This window comes from Akebia trifoliata, chromosome 2 (assembly GCF_017979445.1).
Source record: "Akebia trifoliata isolate Shusen 1 chromosome 2, ASM1797944v1, whole genome shotgun sequence".
In the NCBI taxonomy this organism is placed as follows: Eukaryota; Viridiplantae; Streptophyta; class Magnoliopsida; order Ranunculales; family Lardizabalaceae; genus Akebia; species Akebia trifoliata.
The window spans coordinates 31,163,592-31,190,108 of NC_141376.1; the positions used below are offsets into that span (position 1 = coordinate 31,163,592).

Consider the following 26,517-nt stretch of genomic DNA (forward strand, 5'->3'; position numbering starts at 1 on the left):
AAGTTTTGGAATGGGCTGATTTTTTGTGATGATGATCTCCTCACTGTAAAGATCATCCTCACCAAAAATCAGCCTATTCCAAAACCTCTAACTCATGTTTTGAAAAATGTTTTGCCAAAAAGTTTGCTAAAAAGTTGGCCATGAACGCCCCCCATATATATATATAGGGAAATGTTCAGCACCCTAAGTTTTACCACACACTTTAACAAACGTTTTTTGTTTTACATGGGTTAGAAGTTTTGGAATGGGCTGATTTTTGGTGAGGATGATCTCTATGATTAGAAGATCATCCTCCCCAAAAATCAGCCCATTCCGAAATGTTTAGCCCCATGTTTACACGTTGAAAAATCGTGGACCGTCCATTTTTTGTAAATCATTTTTGATGGGGTTAGAAATTTTGGAATGAGCTGATTTTTGGTGAGGATGATCTCCTCACCATAGAGATCATCCTCACCAAAAATCAGCCCATTACAAAACTTCTAACCCATGTAGGACAAAAAAACGTTTGTTAAAGTGTGTGGTAAAACTTAGGGTGCTGAACATTTCCCTATATATATATATATAGGGAAATGTTCAGCACCCTAAGTTTTACCACACACTTTAACAAACGTTTTTTGTCCTACATGGGTTAGAAGTTTTGGAATGGGCTGATTTTTGGTGAGGATGATCTCTATGATTAGAAGATCATCCTCCCCAAAAATCAGCCCATTCCGAAATGTTTAGTCCCATGTTTACACGTTGAAAAATTGTGGACCGTCCATTTTTTGTAAATCATTTTTGATGGGGTTAGAAGTTTTGGAATCAGCTGATTTTTGGTGAGGATGATTTCCTCACTATAGAGATCATCCTCACAAAACATCAGCCCATTCCAAAACTTCTAACCCATGTAAGACAAAACACGTTTGTTAAAGTGTGTGGTAAAACTTAGGGTGCTGAACATTTCCCTATATATATATATATAGGGAAATGTTCAGCACCCTAAGTTTTACCACACACTTTAACAAACGTTTTTTGTCCTACATGGGTTAGAAGTTTTGGAATGGGCTGATTTTTGGTGAGGATGATCTCTATGATTAGACGATCATCCTCCCCAAAAATCAGCCCATTCCGAAATGTTTAGCCCCATGTTACACGTTGAAAAATCGTGGACCGTCCATTTTTTGTAAATCAATTTTGATGGGGTTAGAAGTTTTGGAATGAGCTGATTTTTGGTGAGGAGATCATCCTCACCAAAAATCAGCTCATTCCAAACTTCTAACCCATCAAAATTGATTTACAAAAAATGGACGGTCTACGAATTTTCAACGTGTAAACATGGGGCTAAACATTTCGGAATGGGCTGATTTTTGGGGAGGATGATCTTCTAATCATAGAGATCATCCTCACCAAAAATCAGCTCATTCCAAAACTTCTAACCCATGTAGGGTGCTGAACATTTCCCTATATATATATATATAGGGAAATGTTCAGCACCCTAAGTTTTACCACACACTTTAACAAACGTTTTTTGTCGTACATGGGTCAGAAGTTTTGGAATGGGCTGATTTTTGGTGAGGATGATCTCTATGATTAGAAGATCATCCTCCCCAAAAATCAGCCCATTCCAAAATGTTTAGCCCCATGTTTACACGTTGAAAAATCGTGGACCGTCCATTTTTTATAAATCATTTTTGATGGGGTTAGAAGTTTTGGAATAAGCTGATTTTTGGTGAGGATGATCTCCTCACCATAGAGATCATCCTCACTAAAAATCAGCCCATTCCGAAACTTCTAACCCATGTAGGACAAAACGCGTTTGTTAAAGTGTGTGGTAAAACTTAGGGTGCCGAACGGGACCCATATATATATATATATGGGAAATGTTCAGCAACAAACATTTTGACAAACATTTTGGCAAAACATTTTTCAAAATATGGGTTAGAGGTTTTGGAATGGGCTGATTTTTGGTGAGGATGATCTCTACGGTGAGGAGATCATCATCACCAAAAATCAGCTCATTCAAAACTTCTAACCCATCAAAAATGGTTTACAAAAAATGGACGGTCCACGATTTTTCAACTTGTAAATATATGGCTAGAAGTTTTGGAATGGGCTGATTTTTGGTGAGGATGATCTCCTCACCTTAGAGATCATCCTCACCAAAAATCAACCCATTCCAAAACCTCTGACCCATGTTTTGAAAAATGTTTTGCCAAAATGTTTGTTGCTGAAAGGGACCCTATATATATATATATATATATATATATAGGGTCCCTTTCAGCAACAAACATTTTGGCAAAACATTTTGGCAAAACATTTTTCAAAACATGGGTCAGAGGTTTTGGAATGGGTTGATTTTTGGTGAGGATGATCTCTAAGGTGAGGAGATCATCCTCACCAAAAATCAGCCCATTCCAAAACTTCTAGCCATATATTTACAAGTTGAAAAATCGTGGACCGTCCATTTTTTGTAAACCATTTTTGATGGGTTAGAAGTTTTGGAATGAGATGATTTTTGGTGATGATGATCTCCTCACCGTAGAGATCATCCTCACCAAAAATCAGCCAATTCCAAAACCTCTAACCCATATTTTGAAAAATGTTTTGCCAAAATGTTTGTCAAAATGTTTGTTGCTGAACATTTCCCATATTATATATATATAATATATATATATATATATATATATATATATATATATATATATATATAGGATCAGGTTCAAACGACAACCATTTCAACACACATATAGACAACGTGTTTTGTCTTATATGGGCAAAAATGTTTGGAATGGGCTGATTTTTTGTGAGGATGATCTCTGTGGTAAGGAGATCATCTTTGCCAAAAATCAGCTCATTCCAAAACTTCTAGACCGTCCGATTTTTATTGAAAAATTATAGACCGTCCAATTTTTGTAAATCAATTTTGATGGGGTTACAAGTTTTGGAATGGGATGATTTTTTGCAAGGATGATTCCCTCATCACAGAGATCATCCTCACAAAAAATCAGCTCATTCCAAATATTTTTGCCCATATAAGACAAACACGTTGTCTATATGTGTGTCGCAATGTGTGTTGCAGGAACCCGACCCATATATATATATATATATATATATATATATATATAGGGAAATGTTCAGCACCCTAAGTTTTACCACACACTTTAACAAACGTTTTTTGTCCTACATGGGTTAGAAGTTTTGGAATGAGCTGATTTTTGGTGAGGATGATCTCTATGATTAGAAGATCATCCTCCCCAAAAATCAGCCCATTCCGAAATGTTTAGCCCCATGTTTACACGTTGAAAATTCGTGGACCGTCCATTTTTTGTAAATCAATTTTGATGGGGTTAGAAGTTTTGGAATGAGCTGATTTTTGGTGAGGATGATCTCCTCACCATAGAGATCATCCTCACCAAAAATCAGCTCATTCCGAAACTTCTAACCCATGTAAGACAAAACGCGTTTGTTAAAGTGTGTGGTAAAACTAAGGGTGGCGAACGGGACCCATATATATATATATATATATATATATATATATATATATGGATATATAGGGAAATGTTCAGCAACAAACATTTTGACAAACATTTTGGCAAAACATTTTTCAAAACATGGGTTAAAAGTTTTGGAATGGGCTGATTTTTGGTGCGGATGATCTCTACGGTGAGGAGATCATCATCACCAAAAATTAGCTCATTCCAAAACTTCTAACCCCATCAAAAATGATTTACAAAAAATGGACGATCCACGATTTTTCAACTTGTAAACTAGGGCTAGAAGTTTTGGAATGGGCAGATTTTTTGTGAGGATGATCTCCTCACCGTAGAGATCATCCTCACCAAAAATCAGCCTATTCCAAAACTCTAACCCATGTTTTGAAAAATGTTTTGCCAAAATGTTTGTTGCTGAACGGGACCCATATATATATATATATATACCCTCCAGGTAAATAGCTTGATCAGTAAAGAAGCATGGCTAAAATTAACAATACCTCTTTAATGACCAGTACTATCAGGCTCCACAAACCCTAAAACCTGTCACCCCCACCCCCTTCCCTCCCTTCCCTTCAGATATTTGAGACACCCAACCTATGTTTTCAAATTGATAACATACCCACTTTGACCTTGTTGGCTTGTTGCCCCCTCCCCATTTTTTTTTTGGATGATTAGATACCCCTCTATCAATTGGTAATTATTTAACATATCCTTAAAGTTTTCAAATTGATGACATGCCACTTTGAACTTATTCTTTTTTACTAGAGTAGCAAAAAAGAACATAAATGCCCTCATTTTCTACCTGCAATAAAAAAAAACCCTTAAATATTTTTTCCCCTAAAATCATTCATATTTAGGCTCTTCAACTTTTATAGCAAATTAAATTAGAATTATTAATTTCATCTTCAATCCATCATTTTGAACATCACCGCAATTCCTTGTAGAAAATCCTAAAATTTTCTATTAAAAAAAAAACCCTCATAATCTTCTAATTCAAAAATCCTATGTTGTTCTTTAGATTTGATAGTTGGAGTGGATTAATTTTACATTTAATTTTTTTTACTCAAGAGGTTGAAGATTTGTTTAGGGAAGAGAAATCAAATGAAAAGATTTCAGGTTGAAAATGAGGGTAATGACATCATTTTGCATTAACCTATTGGAGGAGACCATGGTCAAAGGGGCATGCAGGCATTTTTTTGGTACGTATTTGAGATACCTTATGTTTTAAACTGAGGACAATGCTTCCCTTTTCTTGGGTTTTCTCTCATAGACTAATGACAAATGACCAAAATACACTTCTTTTCAATCTCTAAATAGAAACCCTTGAATTTTCTTTCCAAAATCGGTCATCTCTAACCTCTTCAACTTTATTATTAACAATATTTTGCCCCCCTCCCCCCACTAGAAAATCGTGATTTCACCTTTGTCAAAGATGTGGACCAATCGCAATGAATAATCATAGTCCCTTCTAATAAATGACTGAAAGCTCTGTCATGTAGGGGCAGAGCTAGTAAGGAGTTGGTGGGGGCAATTCCCTCACAGAATTTTAAGACACCACTATATTTTCAACTAATTGCGTGCCCCATTTGTCCCTGCTCCCTCGCCTCTCTCCCCATATGTTTTGCTACTCGATTTATCACAGTTCTAGAAACCTATTCTTTTTGAGTTGAGAATACAACTCATCTGTGACTCTAATTATGAGAGGTGGATCCGTGCATGCTTCCCGTAACTTCTTATGTGAGGAGCTTAGATCAAGCTCTGAGGTCTTTGACTGAAATAAAATATATGGTATTTTCCAATTAAAAGAAGAGTAAATTACACTTTGACCCTTTATAATTTGATGTATTTCCATTTTGACTCCTAGTGTTTTGATAATTGCACTTACCTCCTTTATAATTATCTAAGGGACTCACCTACCCCTTCCATCAAATTGTCGTCAACCTAATTACGATTAGGTTCCTTTTTATAAAGATCATTTTGCTCTCTTTAATTTTTTTTTTAATAAAATAAAAAGGTAAAATAGTAAAATAACATCTGAATTTTAACGCTTTTGACACACACACACACAAAAAAAAGAGAGGTAAACGCAATTATCAAAACATTAGGAGGTTAAAATGAAATTATGCCAAACTATAAGGGTCAAAGTGTAATTTACCCTTAAAGGAAAAATAAATCTATAATTGAGATGGGAGAAAAACACACATTTATTAGGTTCAAAACAATTTCACAGACATTCATATTTCTTTGGGTATCAAATGTTGTTTGGGGTTAGAATTTTTCAATAATTATGAGAAATCAGCGTGAGCACAAATTTTGTAGTTTTATATAAAATAACTAATTTTTGTGACTTAAAATAATAATTTTATTAATTTTATTTATATTGAAAAAGATTTTGGCTCCACATCTACCTATTCATCTCATAATAATAATAAAAAAATGTAATAGTTCAGCTAAGAATATATATAGTAACAGTTAATTTCAAATCAAAATAAACGATTTAACTCAACTTAAAACGATTTGACTCGACTCATATGCATTGTCTCGAACGAGTCAACTCGACGGAGAAACCTTTCTTTTTAAACCTCTATGTTCTTCGAAGGGTATTGTAAAAGAGATTCAAGAAATTTCTAACAATGATAGTTTCTGCTGGATTTTCGCTAAAATATTCAGGTTCTTCTTCATCAAATCCATCTTTATTTTATTTTTTAATTTTTTTGTTTTTTTAATCTTCTGTTTAGTCCAAAAATGGCTATGCAACATGTCCTCAGTCTATAAAAACTTGATTTTTATTTTTATTTTTACATATATCTTCTCTCTTCTTTGTAGGTTTGATCCATCTCACTAGTCCTAAACCACCTTTTCAAATTCAGAGATTCAAGCTTACCAGACTTGGAGATTCTAACCCAATTTGTTCTATGCCCGGATATGTAAAATTTTCATTTTTTTTTTTTGGGTAGCCAATTGTCTGTTTTTTATTGTTATTTCGTTTTTAATTCTGGTTTTTTTTCCCCAATTGATCTTCCAGACTTCAGGAATAAGTGTTCGAAGATCGATTTCGGAACGTACGCACATCAAATGTGCTGCCTCATCAGGAAGGAATCATCGAGAAGTGAGGTTCGAGGACGAGCCCTTTTGGGTTACTTTAACTAAAGAAACCATTTGGTATTGTTCTTCTTTATGTTCTTAATTTAGTTACAATGATTGTGAACATACAGGTGTTAGATTGTAAGAAAATCAATTATTATTGCCTGGTTTGTTCAATTCTTTGGTGGAAATTGTTATTTATCCTGGAAAATTCGATTTTCCTGGCTGATTTGCAGGTGTTTGAAATCATATTTTCATGGGAAAACCATTTTTTCCATCTTGGTGTGAAAATGTTATCCAACTCAATCCCGTGGGACTGTGGGAGAATGATTTTCTTGTCGGTGCGAAGATCCTGATAGGATTTTTGCACAGTTACCCTCACCATTTCAACTAAAAATTAGCTTTTTTTGAAATTTTGTTTAAGTGCTATCAACAATTAGCAAACATTTTCTAAGGAAAGCCATTTTTTTAAGGCCACTTTTTAGGAAATTGATTTGCTCAAGAAAACATTTTATTTGCAATCATGTACAAACTTAGTGTATTTGATTTTCGTGTAGGGGTTTGAGGTCCTTGGTTGTATTTCTGTATGAGCAACCTGGTCAGTTGAAGTATATAGAGTGGCCAACCTTCCAAAGCACGGTTTGTATTTCTTGGTCTTTCCATTATTTTTTATATACTTGTTTCTTCTATGCTAAGAGTAGTTTTATAGTTCATTTAGAATGGTAACTACACGACACAAGATTAACATAAACTATATCTCTTCTGATATCGATGGCACCTGTTGATCGTTTTACCCTAACAAATGTATTTGGCAAATTCTGAAAATTTTGCCAACTATATTTTATGGTAGTACCATTGTTTACCAAAAGCGCCATGAAGCGGTTTGGGCAGGGGAGCAGAATAAAAAAAATGTTTTTATTGCCACACCAACTTTTGTTAACGCCACCCCTAGATGTATGCTAGTTCTTTAGTGATTTAATATGAATGGGGGTGTCATTAGCAAAAGTTGTCGTGGCAATAGAATCTCTCTATAAAAAAAATAGAATCTCTCTAAAAATCTAGAAGTGTAACTGTCTTGTGATTGGAAGGATTCCGATGTAGGTGCGCCATGCAAGGTAGAGGATTCCTGCTTCTAGGGTACAACTTGACAGGCCTTTAGTCATTCTTCCTCATTTCATGTTTGATAAAGAGAACTTCAGTCATTAAATTGCTCTCGTCTTTGTTGTGTATTTGATAATTTTCATCTTGACCTTATAGTTTTCGTGAACCATAGTTTTGATTATGTGCTTTCACAAAAGAATGTCATTGGAGCTATAAGTTGAAAATAACATCGAAATGACACGGTTGAAGTAAAATATGCTAAAATTAATAGCCTAAGAACAAATCAAAGAGGTAAAATAGTTCTAGATCTATGTTAACTGATTCATGGGTTCACCTGGTTTGAATTTGGGTTCGCTGTTCGTGGTTCGCCAATCAAGAATGAACCCAGATTGTAGGGTACATAGAGATGAGGGTATTTGAAGGTTGAAGTGATGAGTAGGGTAAAAAAAATGTTGAAGATGATAGATTTTGGAAAGAAAAATTCTGGATTTTCTATTTACAGGTTGAAGATGAGGGTATTTGATCAATTTTCATGAGTCTACCAATATAGACTTAAGGTCAATGGGGGCATACTATTAGTTTGGAAATTAGGGGGATATCTCAAATATTATTAATATGCAGAGGGGATGTAAAAAAAAATTAAAGTAAAAATGATGAAGTCGCTTGGTTCATTGAGTTTCACGAAACAAGAACGAACCGTACTGCAAACTGGTTCGATTTGAACCGGTTCACAGTTCAATTCCTCAATAACAAGTTCTGTAACCTTGTTCTTACAAGTAGATAGAAAGCCACCTTAGGACCAGAACAAATTACCAAAAGTGGAGTTGACATGCTTGGTATTATATAATGGGCTAGAGGAACTGAACCTTATAAATTATAATAATGGAAATAGTACTGATACAAATTCAAATGATTTACTCTTCACAAGTTATATAACAAATTTATATACACAACTATTGTAACTATAAATTAGTTATAATGTACGTTCAAGCTGATTTGAAGATTTACAAGTTGCTTTTGAGATCAAACTCTCTACCTACCAAAAAATTAATTGAGGAGCGAGCTAGGAAAAAATATAATGTAATTGGAGTAAGACCTAACATCATTAATGCATTGAACCCCAAAACATGTTGATTATAAAATTTCTACAACTTTCTGCATTTCCTTCTAAGAAGATGACTTCTTCAAGTCTAAATAGTATTTGGAGTCAACATTGTAAAGGATGAGGCATTTAAACTTTCTTGGGAAAAAAAGCATGATGCTTTGACCTTGATTTGGAGGATTGCAGGATGCTGTGAAGAGAGTTCATTTGTGTCATTCATTTAAAAGGGACCAAATTTTGCTAGCTCGGATAAGCTTAATCCAACTTAACTTCGATGTTAAAGATGGTGTTAGACCTACTTAGTGGGTCTTCAGAGTCCATCTTGATGTAGGTGCAGATACCATCACACATATCAAAGTATCAAACTGCAAATACACTATATGGGAACACTCGACCAGACATTTTGTTTCACGTAAACTGATTTCTATCATTCTCCAGCATTGAATTATAGGCTAATCAGTCCTAAATAATGTGTGATCCCAAACAGTGCAGGCGGATATCCCTTACATAAAAAAAAGTCCAAACCTCATATCTATATTAGTAATATAAGTCCAAGGACACTGGTGTTTTGTCTCAGACAACTGCTTTGATGTCAAAAAGAAAAGAAGTGAGAGTGCCAAAAAAGGAGTCTGGAGAGTAAGAATTACTCCTTTACAGGTTCACATATTAAGAACATTATAGAGTTGGGATTTATAGGACAATACAGTTTTATTAGGAAGACTTCTAGGAGTGCAGAAATTAGGTCTGGAAAGGGCTAAAGTTTACGGACTTAAGGTATGTGGTAAAGGTAACTATTTATTAGAGAAGGTGTCATCTTGCTAAGTTGGTAATGTCTGTGAGTGTTGATACCACGACCTGGGTTCAAAGCCCGCCTTCACCCATAAATTACTAACCACTAAACTTTTTGCCTATAAAAGAGGGGGAAAAAAAGAATTCTATTTATGAGGCTTGAGATGGGTATTTGGCTAGAGGTGCAAGACATCATCATCTCCATCTTAGGCTGCCTATTTTGTTGGTGTAAGTCATTTAACAAGTTTCAAGGGGTATTTTTTGACAATTTTATAGGAAGATGGGATTGGGTGTGTTGTATTGGTGGTGTCTAGTTGGTCAGTTTGCAGGTTGGATCGCTTGTCTGGTTATCGCAACTGGCTTGCGTTTCTTTCCTTAAGAAAATTTTGATTTATTTATATAAAACAATAAAAAGAAAAAAAAAATGGGCCATGGCATGATGCTGTGCTCAGGTGGACTGTTTCTAGGAAGAAATAATGGCTCAACCAGTCTTTGCTTGTGAGGAGTCGATTATGGTTTATACATGGCAAGTATGGTAACCATATGGGGTAGTGTGGGCCTGAATTGTGGATGTAGACTTGGGTGGGATATTGGAAGGGAAGATAAAGGATAGCCTTCTAGGTTAAGAAAGGCTAAAGGATTAATAGCGGATCACATAAGTGGGGAAAAACAAACTAGGAATCTAGAGAGAAAGGGGTTATGAAGTAGGATCACTGTACTTATAGGAGAATTTAGGTCCTAATGTGTAATGAACTTTCCAAATAATAGGCCCTAATGCATTCAAACTAGGCAAACCACAAATGCAAACTACCTAAATGTGTCTAGACTCAATTTGTAAACCAATTTGAACCTAAAATAGATACTAATAGAAACTCAATCTGGAAAAATAGAATTTGGAAACCAAAACTGTTTCTGGAATGAGTTCAACTCAGCTGGATGTATGACCAATTATAAATCCGTTATGTATGGATCATCAACCCTAAACTTCGCAAGTGGGCCCCAAAAGGAGGCACATTAGATCTGGTTGTATGCCCCAGGTATCTAGTTAGTACTGACATCCATGAAGAGGGATGCCTAATATAATTCATGGTCTAGAAATACCCCAAAGCTGCTGTTTTCGTTATCTTGGATATATTGTACATTAAAGATGGAGAGATTGAGGAGATGTTGCCTATATAATTAGATCTGATGGTTGAAGTGGTGGTGTGAGTACTATGTGACTGAATTAAGAGCAGCTTGGGCGGTCAAGAAGCATCACGTTGATAAATTGCGCATAGCGGACCTGAGGATGAGTGTAAAGAATAGGAAAGATAAAAGGGTAAATTACACTTTGACCCTCTATAGTTTGGTATAATTCCATTTTAACCCCCTAACATTTTGATAATTGAACTTACCTCCCCTTTCACTGATGGGGTCAAAATTTAGATGTTATTTTACTATTTACCCTCATATTTTATGTTATTTTTTATTAGAAAAAACAAATTCTAAAACAATAATTGAAATGCCGCTGCCTAGGCATTCATTGGACTCATTTTTTCACTGGCATATTTTTGTTTATAAAAAAGAATAACATTTTAAGAAGGGCATAATGGTATTTATCAAAGGAATTTAACTGTTAAGTTGACAGCAATTTGGCGGAAGGGGGTTAAGTGACCCCCTTGGATAACTATAAGGGAGGTAAGTGCAATTATCAAAACATCAAAATGGAATTATACCAAACTACAAAGGGTCAAAGTGTAATTTACCCAAGATAAAATTAGAAATGAGCACGTATCGAGAAAATGCAATTGCAGCTCCAATAGTCGATAAACTAAGAGCAAGTTAATTGAGATGGTTTGGACACATTCAATTAAGGCTGCTTCAGCCTAGGATAGAAGGACTATGTTAGTTGAATTATTTAGAAGAACATGGATTGAGATGGTGAAAGTAGATATGAACAAACTTTCCATAACAAAAGACGTGGCTCTAGATTGTGAAAAAACCTGTCAAATGTAGCAAGACCAAGTCAATGTCCAATAGTTATTTTCCCTAGTAAATCTAAATAACAGTAAACACGTGGTTAGATCAGCACAATGGATCTATGATCCACATGTATGTCACTTTTTTTGTCTTTTATTGGAAAGATCTCATTTATTTATAAAGGATCTTATTTCTCGCTAAATGAATGACATATCATCACCTTTTGGGTTTCTGTTCGGGGTTGAATGATTTACAAGCTCCGTTGATATTAAAGGTAACACTGCTGAGATACTTCAAAATGAATGAAAGAAAAAACATGAGCTTTTCGAGATTTTGAAAAGCTGGCTTGCAAATGACCATATTGATGAATAAATCGTGAAAATTCTTATAAAACACCCTGGTTACCTCTCTTGCCATTATATTAGCAGCTGCCATATATCAATTGCTGCTATTGGCACACCAACTTTTACTTAATACACCCCAATTAAAAAAAAAGAAATAAGTGAACAATTGAGAATAAGTAAAAGTTGGGGTGCCAATTGAAACTCTCATGTTTTTTTTTTTTGTTGCTATATTTCTATTTTCGAGGATAGGATTTTAGATGAGCCTATAATCAGTAAAAACTAGTGAAATTGTTTGAACGAATGTTATAAATTATAATGATTTGTAATGTTGAGATTATAATTTGAGCCAAACCTTTGTAATGTTTGAAGAATGTGTTTTAACCTTTAATTGGGGTGTGATAAATAATTTCAGAAATTGGGGTGTAATAAGTATAAGTTGGGGTGCCTATTTCAGCTCTCTATCTTTTGCTTTGACAAATATGTCATGCTACCTCTTATTTGACCTAGCCTCTCTTTCTTGTGTAAAAATTATAGAATGTTTTTGTTGGAAAATATAGGAAACCTTTGATTTTTTAAATTTCTAACATACTTATCTGTAAATATTTACTGTCATTCATCCAAGATTATGGATTAGTTTCAATTCACAACGAAAAAGTAAAAAAAAAAAAGGAAAAAAGAAAAGAAGGGCTTGTTTTAACTCGGATTTCTCTTTGCAGCTGAAGACTGCAACTCTCACTCTTGTTCTTGTGGCCTTGCTTATTGTTGCACTATCATCTGTCGATGCAGCTCTCTGTTATTTGTTGGCTTTGCTGCTGCGGAAAACTGCATGATCCAAAGGCAATCTCGAAACAAAGCATGCCCCCGTTACATGCCAGATACTTTTACTTATAACACACCAATTTTGATCAATATTACACCAATTTTTTTTTCTTGAGACAAGGGAGAAAAAAAAGAGGGAAGAAGGAGCAAATGTGACATTGATCTGACAGCAACTAACCTTCGATTTCTTCCTTGTTCACACACAAATCAACTTTTGATTTCTTCCTCAATCACTTTTTCTCTCATAACTAGTCTTTTTAGAACTTGAAGAGATTTTATGACCGAGTAGAAACACAAATTGAGGAAGCAATTGAGAAGGGGTGTTGGTAATTCTTCAAGAAGCATCTTTAGGGTGTGTTATAAGCAAAAGTTGGTCTGGCAATATAAGCTCTCATATTTTTTCGTTCTGGTTTATGTTTATATGCAGGATTCTGGGTTACATTGGCTCTTTATTTAGCTTTAGTTTATTTACGTGCTGTTTTGTTACTTTCTTACCTACAGAAGCATCAGAAGGTGGTTTGTACTTGAAATTAGAGTTGCAAACTAGGTGTAGATACAAGGAGTTTGACTACAACAAGAAGATTGGGAGTTAAAAAACTCACACCCAAGGATTGATGATCTGTTCCATGGTCGTTGTATCAGCGGACTGGATGGTTTTGACCTTTTAACAATTGATGAGTAATCAAATCATGTTAAAATCATATTATACAAGGAATTCTATTTATCTTTTGCTTTTTCTCCACTGTCAGGCTGTTTAAGGGTCTGTTTGGCAGCACCAACATCTCTCTTGTGGCGCATTGGTTTTTTTCTTGACCTTGTCCAGGGATATCATGATTGAATGATTGAATGATTTAAGGTCGTTCAAAGATTTAACTTTGGGAGATGATTGAATGATTCATGATCTAAGGTTCAATTGTAAGCAATTGGAGTGGAATCCTAACCCTTGATATCTTTTTTTGATCTCTCAATGATGATATGGAATTAAAGTTCTAACTCTAGAAAAACCCATCTTCCTTAGAGCACCAAAAAAGTGGGCTACTTACATGAGTTACAAAGTCCAACCCAAACTACTTTGGACCACTCTAAAATCAAACTTATTTATTATAAAATAAATATGGAGGGAACTTTTTTTATATAAAAGCTAACTTCCTAATTGAGATTCAAGACAAAATCTTATTTATTATTATTTTTTTTTCAAATTTTAATTATTTATTTTATTTTTAAATTATTAAGTGTTATTTTTATTGTTACAAAAAATAGTAATGTAGGCTTTATTATTATTATTATTTTATTTTATTACTTTTTCTTTTTTTTTATTACGATAATAAATAATAAATAAGTTTTATTATCATTAATTAATTGTTTTTATTATTTTTTCTTTTCTCATTACTATAATTAATCCAAAGAATCATCGGTAATGCATAACAAGATCCAATAATTGAGGGAGAGGCGATCTAGAATCAGTTTGTTGGGATAATCATTGATGATGATTCATCATTAGTGAGTGTTCAGATTTTACAGAATTGGAGTTGCTGTTAGTCAATCATTAATCCACCCAAAAAAACCATTCATTTATATTCATTGATATTTAATTGATGCTTAGATTATGAGTTGATGCTTGATTTATGGTTTGGTGAATGGTTAGATGAATTATATGTTAGGTGTTCGTAAATTTGCCAAACCTAAGTGAATTATTGTTAATGGTATTTATTTGAGAAATTTTAATACTTAACAACATTTCATATTGAATTTTTTGAAGATAGTTGATGGTGCTCTAAAAAAAAATTAGGTGTAACAAAAATGAAATCTATTGGTGAGTTATAGTTATTATTGTTATTGGATGTTCTTAATTATTGTTGACAATGCTTTAAAGGTTGGGTATGATGAAAATGAAAGCTATTGATGAGCTATAGTTAGTATTGGACAAGTGGCATTTTAGTTACATGCCTTGATGATGGAATGATTTTTTTGAATTGATATTTCAATTGAAAAGGATTGTTTGGAAATTGTGGGTGGATGTACTGAAAGATTTTTCATTTACAATAAAAGAGATTGGAATTTAATTTATAACGCAAAGTGAATTTCAATTAGATATCTAATTTCATTGGTCGGTCGGAGAAGATAATTAGCCTTTTTCTTTTCCTTACCTAAAGGACACACTTAATTCTTCTCAATCTCGATAATTTTCATATGCCGCATCAACAATCTTCAAGAAGCGACATTTTCGATGTGTATAGCAAAAAATACTAGTAAGTTCTAATGCTTAACACTTGTTTATTTGACTGCAGCCTCAGTGCCCAAAGCTTGCTCAATATTCGATAAAGGACATGAAATAAATAAACAAGAATGAATGATAAGAAAATTATTGAATAGTGTGAGAGGATCGTAGAGGAACAATATTGCTTCTTGATCAGGCGAGCAATTCTATCTTTCAATTGATTGTGGTTGATATAAAAAACATGTTTGATGGAGTGGAGTTGGAGATTGATCCGAATACATTATAATTCTTACAAAGATGGGATTGTAGATGAACACATATTCCAGAGCAAGTGAAAAGCATTTTATGGAAATGCCCCGAAGAAGGTATCTTGAAGGTTAACACGGATGGATCACTCTTACATGAGGGAGCTGGTTTGGGTTTTACGGAGAGAAATCATATGGGTAATATAAAATTTGCTGCTTGGGCTGGTTGTGAAGATGATGATATAATCTCCATTGAGTTGAAAGCAATAAAGGAAGCTATGGGGTATGCAAAATCAAGAGGTTTTAACTAAATCTTAACTTCATCTGATTCCTTATACTCCATAAAATCAATTAAGGGTGAAATCAAAGTATCTTAGAAGTACTTGGAAGAAGTAGAGGCAATTTTAAACTTGTAGCCACCTCCTTTGCCGTTCGTAATTTTGAGTTCGACTAGAAAGAGACTAATAGAACAACTGATTTCTTGGCTCAATTAGGAGCTAGAGAGAGGAATTTTTATGTAATTGAGGATGAAGGTATCATGTCTCAAGAGTTCATGAGAATCATTCTAGACGATGATGACTAATAAAACATCATTTTATGTCTAAACATTTTCTAATCTATCTTATTTTATTTCAAAATTATAATTATTTTAATTTACATATATGTAAATCAATCAATATAAATCGAGTTTAATGGATTGTCTCGTCCGAGATAACACGGTCTTGTCCATGGACGAAATGTCAAATGGGGTTTTGAAACCATGCTTTTGATTCATACCCACTTATCTCAAGAATTGTCATGTTCCCATGGCCATTTCAGAATACGACTCTAGTAGGGCTGTCAATGATTTAAAATTGGATTGGGTCAGATTTCCATCTTTATCTTATTAGATTGAATCCAAATTGTTTATATATTATAAGTATATGATGTAATTTTATATAAAAAATTCACATATTATCATCTCATCAGATCCAATCTTTATTGAAACCTAGATCCTAATTATCATTTTTAGGTATGATCCAATCCATTGGCATCCTCTTCTCTTTGGGTGTTTCTATCTAGACTTGGTTTTAAAGTCCGATATTTCAGCTTTTTTTTTTTTTTTCCTAAGGGAGACCGAGTTGACTTGTTAGTGTCATCTCAGATCCATCGAAATAAATTGTTTAAATTGATTTAAATAATTTTATATCAATTATTTCATATTAAAAAACACGAAACCCATAATCATCTCAGATCTCAAACAAGGCAATGTACTCTGAGATTGGGATAACTTGCCAAAGTCATCTCAATTTGGAATCAGTTTTAAGAGAATTACTATTGGCACCTCAAATTTTACTTATTACACTCCAATTAAAATAAAGAAAATAAATGAATGATTAAGAACAAGTAAAAGTAGGGGTGCCAATAGAGGCTCTCTTTTTATTTTTACTTTATTTATTTATGCTAAATTACTATTTTTTGGGTTTAGGGTTTTAAATTAGCCTAATCATAATTGTAAACAATTATTGAAATTGTTTGAACAACTCTAATTATATTGTGTAATATTGAGATTTTAATTTGAGCCAAACCATTGTAATGTTTGAAGGGTGTATTTTAATCTTTAATTGGGGTGTGATAAATAATTTAAAAAATTTAGATGTAATAAGTAAATTTTTTGATGTTGACGGCAGCCCTCTTTTATAATCATGAACGGTTAGGACATTCAATCGTGAGAAATTTGAGAGATGAGGTTCAGGGGCATTTAAAAAGAAAAAATTTATTAAATGTCCTGCTAAGCTATCGTTAGAAACTTATAGACTATTTAGAAACAAATCCCTATCCGAAGGTCCTTTAAATAGTTTTCCCTATTTTTATTATACATAAAAAAATATGTGAAGAATTTTTATTTATTTTAAAATTTTAATATATTATTGTTTGACTCGTCTGAGTCGACTCGGTAAACAAGTAAAACTACGTAAGTACACGCATCAGGAGTCCGGACAAGGTGGTGGTGGTGTGCTTTATTCACCAACCCCTGCAACAAAAGCCAAAAGTGGGGCCCTCTGAGGTTTCCAGTACGTGTCAAGTATAGACTTAACAGCTTAGTAGCAGAGTACGACTTTCCGTCGTCCTTATGTAAAAACCGTTGAATTTTCTCTGCATTTCAAAACGTGGATCGCGAGGAACGATGCGAGAACTGCTACGCGGTGTCATTTTCAAATGTTTGTTGAGCGTTTGTAAATAAAGCGAAAATAGAAAAAGCTTGAGAATTAAGACAGAGAAAGAAAAAGGTGTCAATAATATAAAAATGAAAAAGCAAGAAAAGAGAGGGAAACAGTAAGATTCTCTCTCTCTTTCTCAGTCTCTCTCACATACCAGAAAGAGAAAGAGAGAGAGAGAGAGATTTTCTTCAATCTTGAGATTGAGAGAGGTGTGTGTGCCTGGCAGAAGCTAATATTCATTTATTCATATATGGGTCTTTCATCTGGGGATGGATTTGTAAGACTTCTTCCCCCTCTCTCCTTTTTTATTTATTTTTATTATTTATTATTTTTAAAATTTGATCATTGAATCTGGGTTTTGTGAAATGTTTCCTAAAAGCTTTTAGGTTAATGAGATGATGTTGGTTTGTTAATTCTGAACTTGTGGTTTTCTTCTATTTCTTGGTTTCATATATAATTATTATTATTTTTATTTTTAATATATAAGTTTCAGGAAAAAGATGAAACCCAAGTTCCATTGAGAGATGAAATTGGTGGTAGCGGTGGTGATGTTAATGGGATGGAACCCAATTCAGTGTTTAAGCCCATTGGACACCCGTTGGAGCCGCCACCTGATGAAGACCGCCCCATCAAATGCCCAATGCCTCCCAATTCTTCCATTTTAGATGTAAGAATGTTACATTCTTGTCTTCATCATTTTATTTGTTGTTTATCAATGATGAGTTCTGTTCAAATTCCTTTTAATTGAGATTAAGTAGTTTTTACACAATGTAGTTAGTATTTCTTAAAGATTTTTATTGGAGGATTCCATTTTTAGTTTGCAAATTATGTGTTAAAATATGTCTCTTTGAACTCTTAAGATGCTTTTTTGAGTTCCAATAAATTCTTCTTTAATATCCAACCTTTTCCTACTTGTGGTTGTTTCGATTTATTTTTTATTATTATTATTCTTTTTTTTAACATAAGGTATCCCACATCTCTTTTGGGATATGGACTAGTCCCTATGGTTGCACGCCCTGACCCCATGGAAGGAAAAAAAAAAACTCACTCCAATCGTCATCTCAACCTACACTTACGCTTTTTTTGGATTGAGAGAAATGAGGAGAAAAGAAATTCATTAAAAGAAAAAAAAAAAAGAGAAAGAGAGAAGAAATCTAGTTTTTCCTCTCTTGTTTGGTTTAACAATAGGAAAACTTAAGTTTGGAGAGAAAAAATGGTAGAGTTGTAATTTTAAGTACTCTTATTAGTCATGAGCATTTATTTTCTCTTTGATTTGGAGAGAAAAAAGTGAGGAAAAACTGACCCGTTTTTCTCTCCATTAATTTTCTTTTCTCTCCTTACTTAACAATCCAAACAAGAGAAATGGAGAGACAAAAATAAAAATTCTTTTCTTTTCTCTCCATTCTCTCAATTCAAACACATTGTTAGTGGGTGCCCAATCATCCATGTAGATGATTGACCAAGTCCAAGCCACACTTGAGCTTGGATAATCTAAGCTTAGGGTTTGCTTTGGGTTCATATTTGTATGCTTCCTTATGTTAACTCTACTTGCAATAACTTTCTTACACGAAGTCCTTGTAGCCTTGTAGCCTTGTTGCCTCCCTACTTTCCTTGGAACTAATCCACCTGCATTCACCATTGCTCACCCTGATAACTTGCACAAGTTTCCACTCTAATAACTTGTACAAGTTTCCACTTTGAACTTACTGTGAAAAATCAGAACAACAAAGACGACAACAATCGCACAAACACAGGGATTTACATGGTTTGGTAGTGTGCCTACATCCACGAATCAGAACAAGAACAATCACTATTTTCTCTCAAGTTTTACAAACTTAGAGATCTCTATTTATAAAGTCAGGAGTTGCTCAAACACGTTTATCTCCCCAAAACAGAAATCCCCAAAAAATAGAAAATCCTTAAGAAAATATTACAAGATTACCCTTTTTGTAACCCTAGGCGTTGTTGAGTGTTGTATATCACGCCTCCGCTCCTGGTTGTTACGTGCTCATGTTACGTACTCCTGTTTAGCCTGTGACCCTCTTATATTCATAGTTGCACCTTTCCCCAATAGTTCGATCTTTTGGGGTAAATGGTTTGTCAACATGGTATCAAAGTGCTAGGTTCATATAGGTCACGGGTTCGATTCTTTCCACTCTTATGTGTGAAGGGGAGTGTTGTGTGATGTGTATCGCACTTTCGCTCCCTGTTGTTACATGCTCACATTACATACCCTTGTTTAGCCTGTGACCTTCTTATATTCATAGTTGCGTCTTTCCCCAACAGATTGGTCTTTTGGGATAACTGGTTTGTCAATAGACGTTGGCCCCTGCACCTCCGAACTCTGCATAGCGCAACATTATACAAGACATCTCACACTCAACACTTACTTCATGGCCATTAAAGAATTTTTACAACTCCCTTCATCCAGTGAACTTGTAACTTTTATCGCCCATCGTCATCCTTCAACCCTCACATTCTTCATAGTTACTAAAACATCATCTTTGTGAACTTGTATGATGTCTGACGTCAAGTGTCCAACCACGTTGAGGTAAAGAATTGCAAATAGCCACCTATATTACTCTTCCTTAGAACCCGAGGACAATTCTTCTACCAGTTAGCTTCATCTTTGGCCTTGGGAATTTCCTTGACTTAGTAAAATCAGAGCTATTGGTTGAACCCCTTCAATTTCTTTTCCTACAATTCTTCATGAAGTGTCCTGTTTTTTCATACTTCCGACAAATTATATTTTCATTTTCCGTTGGCCTCCCTTTGCCTAAGAACCGTTACTAGGACATTTTTTCTCCTTATTTCATTTGAGATTCAGGACCTATAACTTCATCTAACCCAGTCGAATCCTTCCCATGGAACAATTCCATAATAAGTACCTTTATTTCCGTCTTCCATCTCAACATCAATACTCACCAATGCAATACAATTTAATTTGTTCAGATACACAGAAATACCTGTACCTTCCTGTCATCTCATGTGTATAACTGTTGCTTGAGTACAATTGATTTGTGAACAGCATTGTCATCTACAAACTCCAACAAAGCTTTACTGTGGAATTCTCATGCATCACATTGTACAAAAATTATCATGCCCCCACACTCTCCACTTTTTGACATTGTCTTCTCTGTAATTGGATTGGTTTGCACAAATACCCTCACCCCCTCTTTTAAGTGGCAGATCTGGGTATTATCGTGAGGTGCATCGAATGCCAAGACCTCAAATGGTGAAAACAGAGAGTTCATAGGTATTTTTCATGTCCACACGTGAAAAGCTTATGTTGTTTTGCATCCTTCCTTCCTCCTAACTATGTTTAAGTTTAATAAGAACAACATCACATCCCTGAATCTAATGCGTCTGACCTATCAATGGATGAATGACACAGGAGTCACTAATCCTCCTATAATTCTACAAATCCTAAATTATTTTTTATCACAAAGAACTCCCTACTATCATAAAATCCAAGCATATGGCGTGCCTCAACACAGAAAATGATGAATTACCCTTCAAAATGACATACCATCCTTCTCCATTTCATGTGTAATGATTCGCCATTGCCTTGCCCACACTGATTTGAGTTATAGGTGCATATTTTTCAAATCTTCTTTGAAAAATCAACAAAATATTCCCATTCGGGTTGATCTCTTGGTTTAGTTGAACTCTACGCGGTGTCAGAGTGAACTAAAACTAGGTAACGGGTTTCTCTCCCGTACTGCAGTCACTCAGAGTACTAACTATTCATCTCTTTTCGTATATCATATTATGAAATCCCATAACAACAGTTTCTCTCCCAGTTTCAAGACTTAGTTTTACGAAAGACCACAACCACAACCCGGCACCTAAGAAAATAATTAGTTTCTGATATTTGCAATTACTAACATATTCTGCAATAATGTATGACCAAAAAAAAAAAAAATTCCCATTTTTTTTTCTTGTGGCGTTTATTTATTTATTTTGTTTGTGATTCATTGAAAAGAATGGAGGAATGCGGAAGGAGCGATTCACTGAAAGCTTAAGGAAAAGAGGAGAGATATCATCGGTGGTGAATGACGATGGCATGGTGGTGGTGGCCACTGAACCTCCAGCACAAGCAGTGCGTAAGAGGCATCACACACTTACCCGTGAAGATACAACACCACACTTATTCCGACGGCCTTCACCTCCTCTTCCACCGACTCAGAGTACTACTATTTTCCAAGTGCTTCAAGAGTGCGATGAGTCCGAGTCTTAGGGTAATATGAGGTACAATGCAGCTCTATAGAATTAGATTATTCTAGTTTTTAAGATTTTCAAAATGCTAGTGAGGACATGAACTATATTAATTTGTGGGGATTCATATTTATGTATAGTATATATTTAAACTAATCATTTTCACATAATTTTTATTTAAATGTTCGACGTTGAAAATTTTGTTGTTGTTCAATTTTCTTTCTGATGTATTCAAAACAGTCACAATACTCTGGGCTTTTGTTATCAAGATTTTGACATACCCTATCTAAATGGAGTATTATTTATCATACCCCTTGACCACTGTCTTCTTTGAGTGGCTAATGGACAATGACCGAATATCCCTTAATTTTTTATCCAAAAAATTCCTTCATCTTCAACCTTGGGTTTTGATGAAATAATCATCACTTGTTCCCTGCATGGTTTGATTATTTTACTCAATTTTCTCTATTAGAAAATTGAGGCTTCTAAATCAATAAACGTAAATATAGTGTTTGTTTGGGGGGTAGCCAAATAAATAAATCAAAATTACCCTAAGAGGTTGAAGTCCATGAATATATATACTTTACACCATAAGTGATTTTATTAAAAAATAACACCAAGATGAACACCATCGATATTCTATGAGCAACAACGATATTCTATAAGCTAAAAAGGGTTGACTTGTTATTTTTATTCAATCTGATATTCTACGGGCTATAGAACAAGAGCTACACAAAATTGGCGCTACAGAGGAACCGTTCCCATGGAGAATGGTTTGATTATAGGGGAGAGAATTATATGCTCCATTAATTTTGATAAATTTTGTTTTGTTGATTGGGTTTAGGTTTAGTTGTTTGTTTAATTTTGAAGTTGGGTTCAAATGTGTTATCAAGTCGTTCCGTTCCAAAATATATTAGAGAAAATGAAAAGAAAATAAATGAGAAGGTAAAATCTCATTCTTTTCTTTTAATAGTGACCACTTTGAGTTGGATTCTTGAAAGTAGGTTTAGGTAGTTTATAATTGTAGAAAAGAATTTGACTTTGGTTTACGATGTCGATCACAATTTGAAGTCATCAAGAAAGTATTGGTTCCCTCAAAATGATTAAGTTCTCCTTTTTCTTGGTCATTTATTTTGATTTGAAACACGAACGATTGGCTTTGTTGGGATTAAGATGATTGTGGAATCATTCAAGTAATGGTGTTTGAATTAATGCTGCAAACCATATAAATCATTCTAACCATTATACACATACCTTCCCTAACCATGGTTTTAAAACTCATTTTGACGTCTCGTCTCGTCCATGAACGAGATCGATTTGTTTCGGACAAGTTTTCCAATACATTTGAGTCTTCTCGTTCAACAATGAGACAAATGAACCATGGTTTTAAATCTCGTCTGAGACGTATAGGACGAGTCGTCTTGGTCTTGGACAAAATTTAAAACCATGTCCCTAACTCACCCTCAAGGGAGGGCGTCGATGATGCATTCATAGGTAAGTCACTGAGGGCAATGGTGTGTGTGTAGGAAATCGAGATCACTATTACTTTGACCTACCAAAATGATTTCCTACCCCAACAAATAGTCATCAATAGTCCTCTTAACATCATCCATTTTTTGGGTTCTTTTGTGGATCATTGTAGGTTTTTTTCTACACGTCGAATGGACTTAGATTGAATAGATAGTACAATTGCAACGCTAATTGAACCAAACACTAATTTGCACTATTTCAAAATACTTGAAATATTATTTGATTTCATTTTCTACGAATCAGGTAGTCGTTTATGTACTCATTTTAATGTGTAGGATTGGAGATGAAAGCTTGATATTTTTCAATTTGATGCTTTTTAGGAGTTGCTCATAGAGTTTATGCCTATTGGATCCCATTTTTCTAGTAAGAATATGAGATACTAAAATAAAATAAAAATATATTTATGAATATTAATCAAAAACTACAAATATAACATTAATAAATAAATAAATAATTCAAGAGTTGCTAGAAAGCACTTGTAGAGCTGCCATAAATTATGGAAGTAACTACACTCTGTAATTTGTATAACTAGTATTTACGATATACTAAACAAAGCCTTAGTTTTTAGCAAAAATTACTTGGAGGACCTTTGGGAGGGAGTTCTTTCTAATTACTCTCTAAGTTTTAAGGTTTCAATAATTCATTTAGTAAAACTTTTCTTTCTGATTAGTTTTTGAACCTCATATCCCAAATTTCTCATGATTGGATGGCCTAATAATTGTTCCCACTCACTGTTTTCATAAATAAATAAAAAAAATGAATTTTTGGCATCCCAATCGAATTTCGGGGACTCCATTCCGTTGATAAGGATTTAAGAAGGAAGAAGAAATTATTTTGAAGGATTTTATTTAAATATTTTAAAGACGAATGTAAATATCTAAGGTTTTTTTTCCTCTTTTTTACTTCATTTTTCTACAAAAATCGACCAAGAATGGTTCTTTGGGTTTGAAATCATCAAGACAATTCGTTATCTCAAATTTTCGGTCAATCTTTTTTATGTATTTTAATTATAAAAAAAAATTCAAAAATTGAAAATTAGTAAGTTTTATCAGTGTTGAATTCACCATTTTTATTGTTGAGTTGTACAAATGTTAAAACTTCAACAATAAAAAAATGTCAAAACTCAACAATAAAAAGTGGAGAGCTCGACAAGAAATAAAAAGCGGTGGGCTTGACAATAATGAGGTACCGCTAAAAAAATAAAAAATTTACTAAATAGACTATCAAGTTATCACCCAAAACATAGGGACTATTTAAAAATAAATTCTTTCATCAGAGTCTTTTAAGTAATTTTCCCAATTTTTTTTATTTTTCATTTTTGAAAATAAAATTATTGGATTTCGAATGTCCATGAACATGCCGGAAAGGGCACGTGACCACCACTATTGGGTGAGTCCGACTTTGGAGTTGGGCAGGCCTCTTCAAAATTTTGAAGAAACCCTTCTTGCTACAGTATACATGGCATTTTGAAGTTATTTCACACCCCTAAATTTCTGTCAAAATTTGGAATACCTCCTTAAGAAATGCCATGTGTAATTCAATGAAAAGGGCCGCTTCAAAATTCCGCTTTAAAGTTTTTTCCAGATTGCCTGACCATTCTACTTTTCACCAGTTTGGCTGTAAGAACAGTTCTGAACTCGTTGAGTTGACTAGAAACTAGGCCATATCCACTCAACTTGATTGGATACCAAAGCAACTCGGCCCAGTTAAAATTAGCTCATTTAGCCAAGTTGAGTTTTTAAACTATCGTTTTAGTAGTAATAATATGAGCCCCCCTCTCACATACGCCCCCATTTGCAGAATCGTAGATCATTTGCCTTGGGATACACAAAAAAAAGATCTATGATTCTATGCATTCCGAGTTTTGTAAAAGTGGTGCATCAGAAAATCATTAGTCGTGGTTTTAGTTTTAACAACTTAAAATGCAATCCACTTAAAAAAGGAGCAAGTACGAGCAAAGCTTAGTTGATAAATTTTTAAGTTATGACACCAACAACCTAAGTTTGATTCTTGTCTAAATCAAATTACTGATCTTATTAATAATAACAATTAAAAATAAAAAATAAAAAATCATCAAATGAATCCACTAAGTGGGGTGCAACCATGGTTTAAAATCTCATTTTGATCCAATGTTTCAATTTTTTATCAAAAATCAAAACGATACTGAAACAATATTTCAAACATTACAAAATATTCTTGAAACATTCAATCAATTGAATTGATGTTTTAAAAAAATCTTTCAATGAGATAGTGGTCAAGGGGTCGAAGAATAAGAAGAAGGAATCCTTGACGTCGACACGCATCCAACAACGACATCAATCAGGTATTTCTATCTCTCTCTATTTTTCTCCCTAGGTTGTTGTTCCCTCTCTTTGTGTTTTTCTCCTTAGATCTCTTGTAGATCTATAGATCAAGAGAAATCATAAGAAAATGATATAAATTTTGATTTTTTCAATTTAGACGTTATTTCGTTTTAACAAATTAAAATTCTGAAACGTTTCGTACGAAATGAGACAAAATTTTAAACCATGGGTGCAAAGAGTGCTATAATTTAATGACCTATTTTTTTTTATCAAGTTCTGTACACAAAAGGTCATTCTATAGCACCCACTACTTTTACTAAGTGTACCCTCTTAAATACATTTTGGGAGTTGGGTGTAATGTACAACGTTTTGTAGGTGCGTTGAGCATAAGTGGTAGGTGCATGGTTTAAAAACTCAGTTTCATGTCTCGTTCGGCATTGAGAGAATGATTTTTAACCATTTTAAAAATCTAAAAAATTCAAAAATGATTCCTGTAAATATGTAATCTTTGAATTCGAAGATCACCTCTACAAAGATTTGGAGTTGCCACTTTTTTTTTTTTTTAGAAATAGGAGTGAATGGTCATTCGAAAGGTATGTTTTTTTGGGAAAATTCGTCGTTTTGGCATCATAGTGATTCTCAGACGGATTAAGGCATTGATCCACCTAAGATGTAGGTAATGATTCAATTAGAGAAATGTGAAGTTATTAGACATCTCACTCTCTCCATCAAATAATGGTAACCTTAATAACGTGGTCATTTTAGAGAAATTAAAAAAAAACAAAATTTTGATTAAATGACGGTTTTGTGCCCTTAGATGCGAAGTAATTTTGATATCGACTTAAGTCGTGAAGGTTAGCTTATTAAGAAAAGATACCCTTTCATTTTTTTTTCCTTGAAGGAACAAAATTTTAAAATTGTCAACTTTTCAATTGTGAGTCCACTCTCATCGAATGAAGAAGGGCGCAAATAATTCTTCTAGTTGGCTCCTTCTCTAGTCATCCTTAAGGCTGGTCTATCCGTCCATCTTCTCTTGTTTATGATGACCGGTTCCTCTATTGGAGAGGAGCCATACCAATTGTAGAAGGGGAGGGAAGTTATAATGCCACCAATAGAAGGAGTGTTGTTGAA

The 26,517-nt window shown here is 34.0% G+C and overlaps 2 protein-coding genes across 6 annotated transcripts; both read left to right on the forward strand.

Moving 5' to 3' along the window:
* Positions 1–6,005: 6,005 nt before the first annotated feature.
* LOC147410133 (uncharacterized) lies at positions 6,006–13,413 on the forward strand. Of its 3 annotated transcripts, none has more exons than XM_086432366.1 (6): positions 6,006–6,143; positions 6,300–6,400; positions 6,499–6,587; positions 7,115–7,196; positions 12,569–12,689; positions 13,173–13,413. In XM_086432366.1, the coding sequence occupies exons 1-5, from the start codon at positions 6,107–6,109 to the stop codon at positions 12,680–12,682; spliced, it is 423 nt and encodes a 140-aa protein (XP_086288492.1). In that variant the 5' UTR covers positions 6,006–6,106; the 3' UTR covers positions 12,683–12,689; positions 13,173–13,413. The 3 variants fall into 3 exon arrangements, with proteins under 3 accessions (XP_086288492.1, XP_086288491.1, XP_086288490.1); XM_086432365.1 differs by having other exon boundaries at positions 6,007–6,143; positions 6,499–6,635; positions 13,099–13,413; XM_086432364.1 differs by having other exon boundaries at positions 6,007–6,143; positions 6,499–6,635.
* A 4,014-nt stretch (positions 13,414–17,427) lies between these two features.
* LOC147410134 (uncharacterized) lies at positions 17,428–21,767 on the forward strand. 3 transcript variants are annotated; one of them, XM_086432367.1, is made up of 3 exons: positions 17,428–17,612; positions 17,823–18,002; positions 21,321–21,767. In XM_086432367.1, the coding sequence occupies exons 1-3, from the start codon at positions 17,586–17,588 to the stop codon at positions 21,573–21,575; spliced, it is 462 nt and encodes a 153-aa protein (XP_086288493.1). In that variant the 5' UTR covers positions 17,428–17,585; the 3' UTR covers positions 21,576–21,767. The 3 variants fall into 3 exon arrangements, with proteins under 3 accessions (XP_086288493.1, XP_086288494.1, XP_086288495.1); XM_086432368.1 differs by having other exon boundaries at positions 17,829–18,002; XM_086432369.1 differs by lacking the exon at positions 17,428–17,612 and adding an exon at positions 17,716–17,739 and having other exon boundaries at positions 17,829–18,002.
* Positions 21,768–26,517: the final 4,750 nt, after the last annotated feature.

What these genes read in the sequence shown, in the direction of transcription:
- LOC147410134 (XM_086432367.1), top strand. Translation starts at nt 17,586, where the DNA reads ATGGGTCTTTCATCTGGGGATGGATTT. An exon ending in TTTCATCTGGGGATGGATTT is followed by an intron (nt 17,613 to 17,822) that starts GTAAGACTTCTT and finishes TTAATATATAAG; the next exon opens with TTTCAGGAAAAAGATGAAAC. An exon ending in CCAATTCTTCCATTTTAGAT is followed by an intron (nt 18,003 to 21,320) that starts GTAAGAATGTTA and finishes TTCATTGAAAAG; the next exon opens with AATGGAGGAATGCGGAAGGA.
- LOC147410133 (XM_086432365.1), top strand. Translation starts at nt 6,107, where the DNA reads ATGATAGTTTCTGCTGGATTTTCGCTAAAATATTCAG. An exon ending in TTTGTTCTATGCCCGGATAT is followed by an intron (nt 6,401 to 6,498) that starts GTAAAATTTTCA and finishes TTGATCTTCCAG; the next exon opens with ACTTCAGGAATAAGTGTTCG. An exon ending in GGCCAACCTTCCAAAGCACG is followed by an intron (nt 7,197 to 12,568) that starts GTTTGTATTTCT and finishes TTCTCTTTGCAG; the next exon opens with CTGAAGACTGCAACTCTCAC.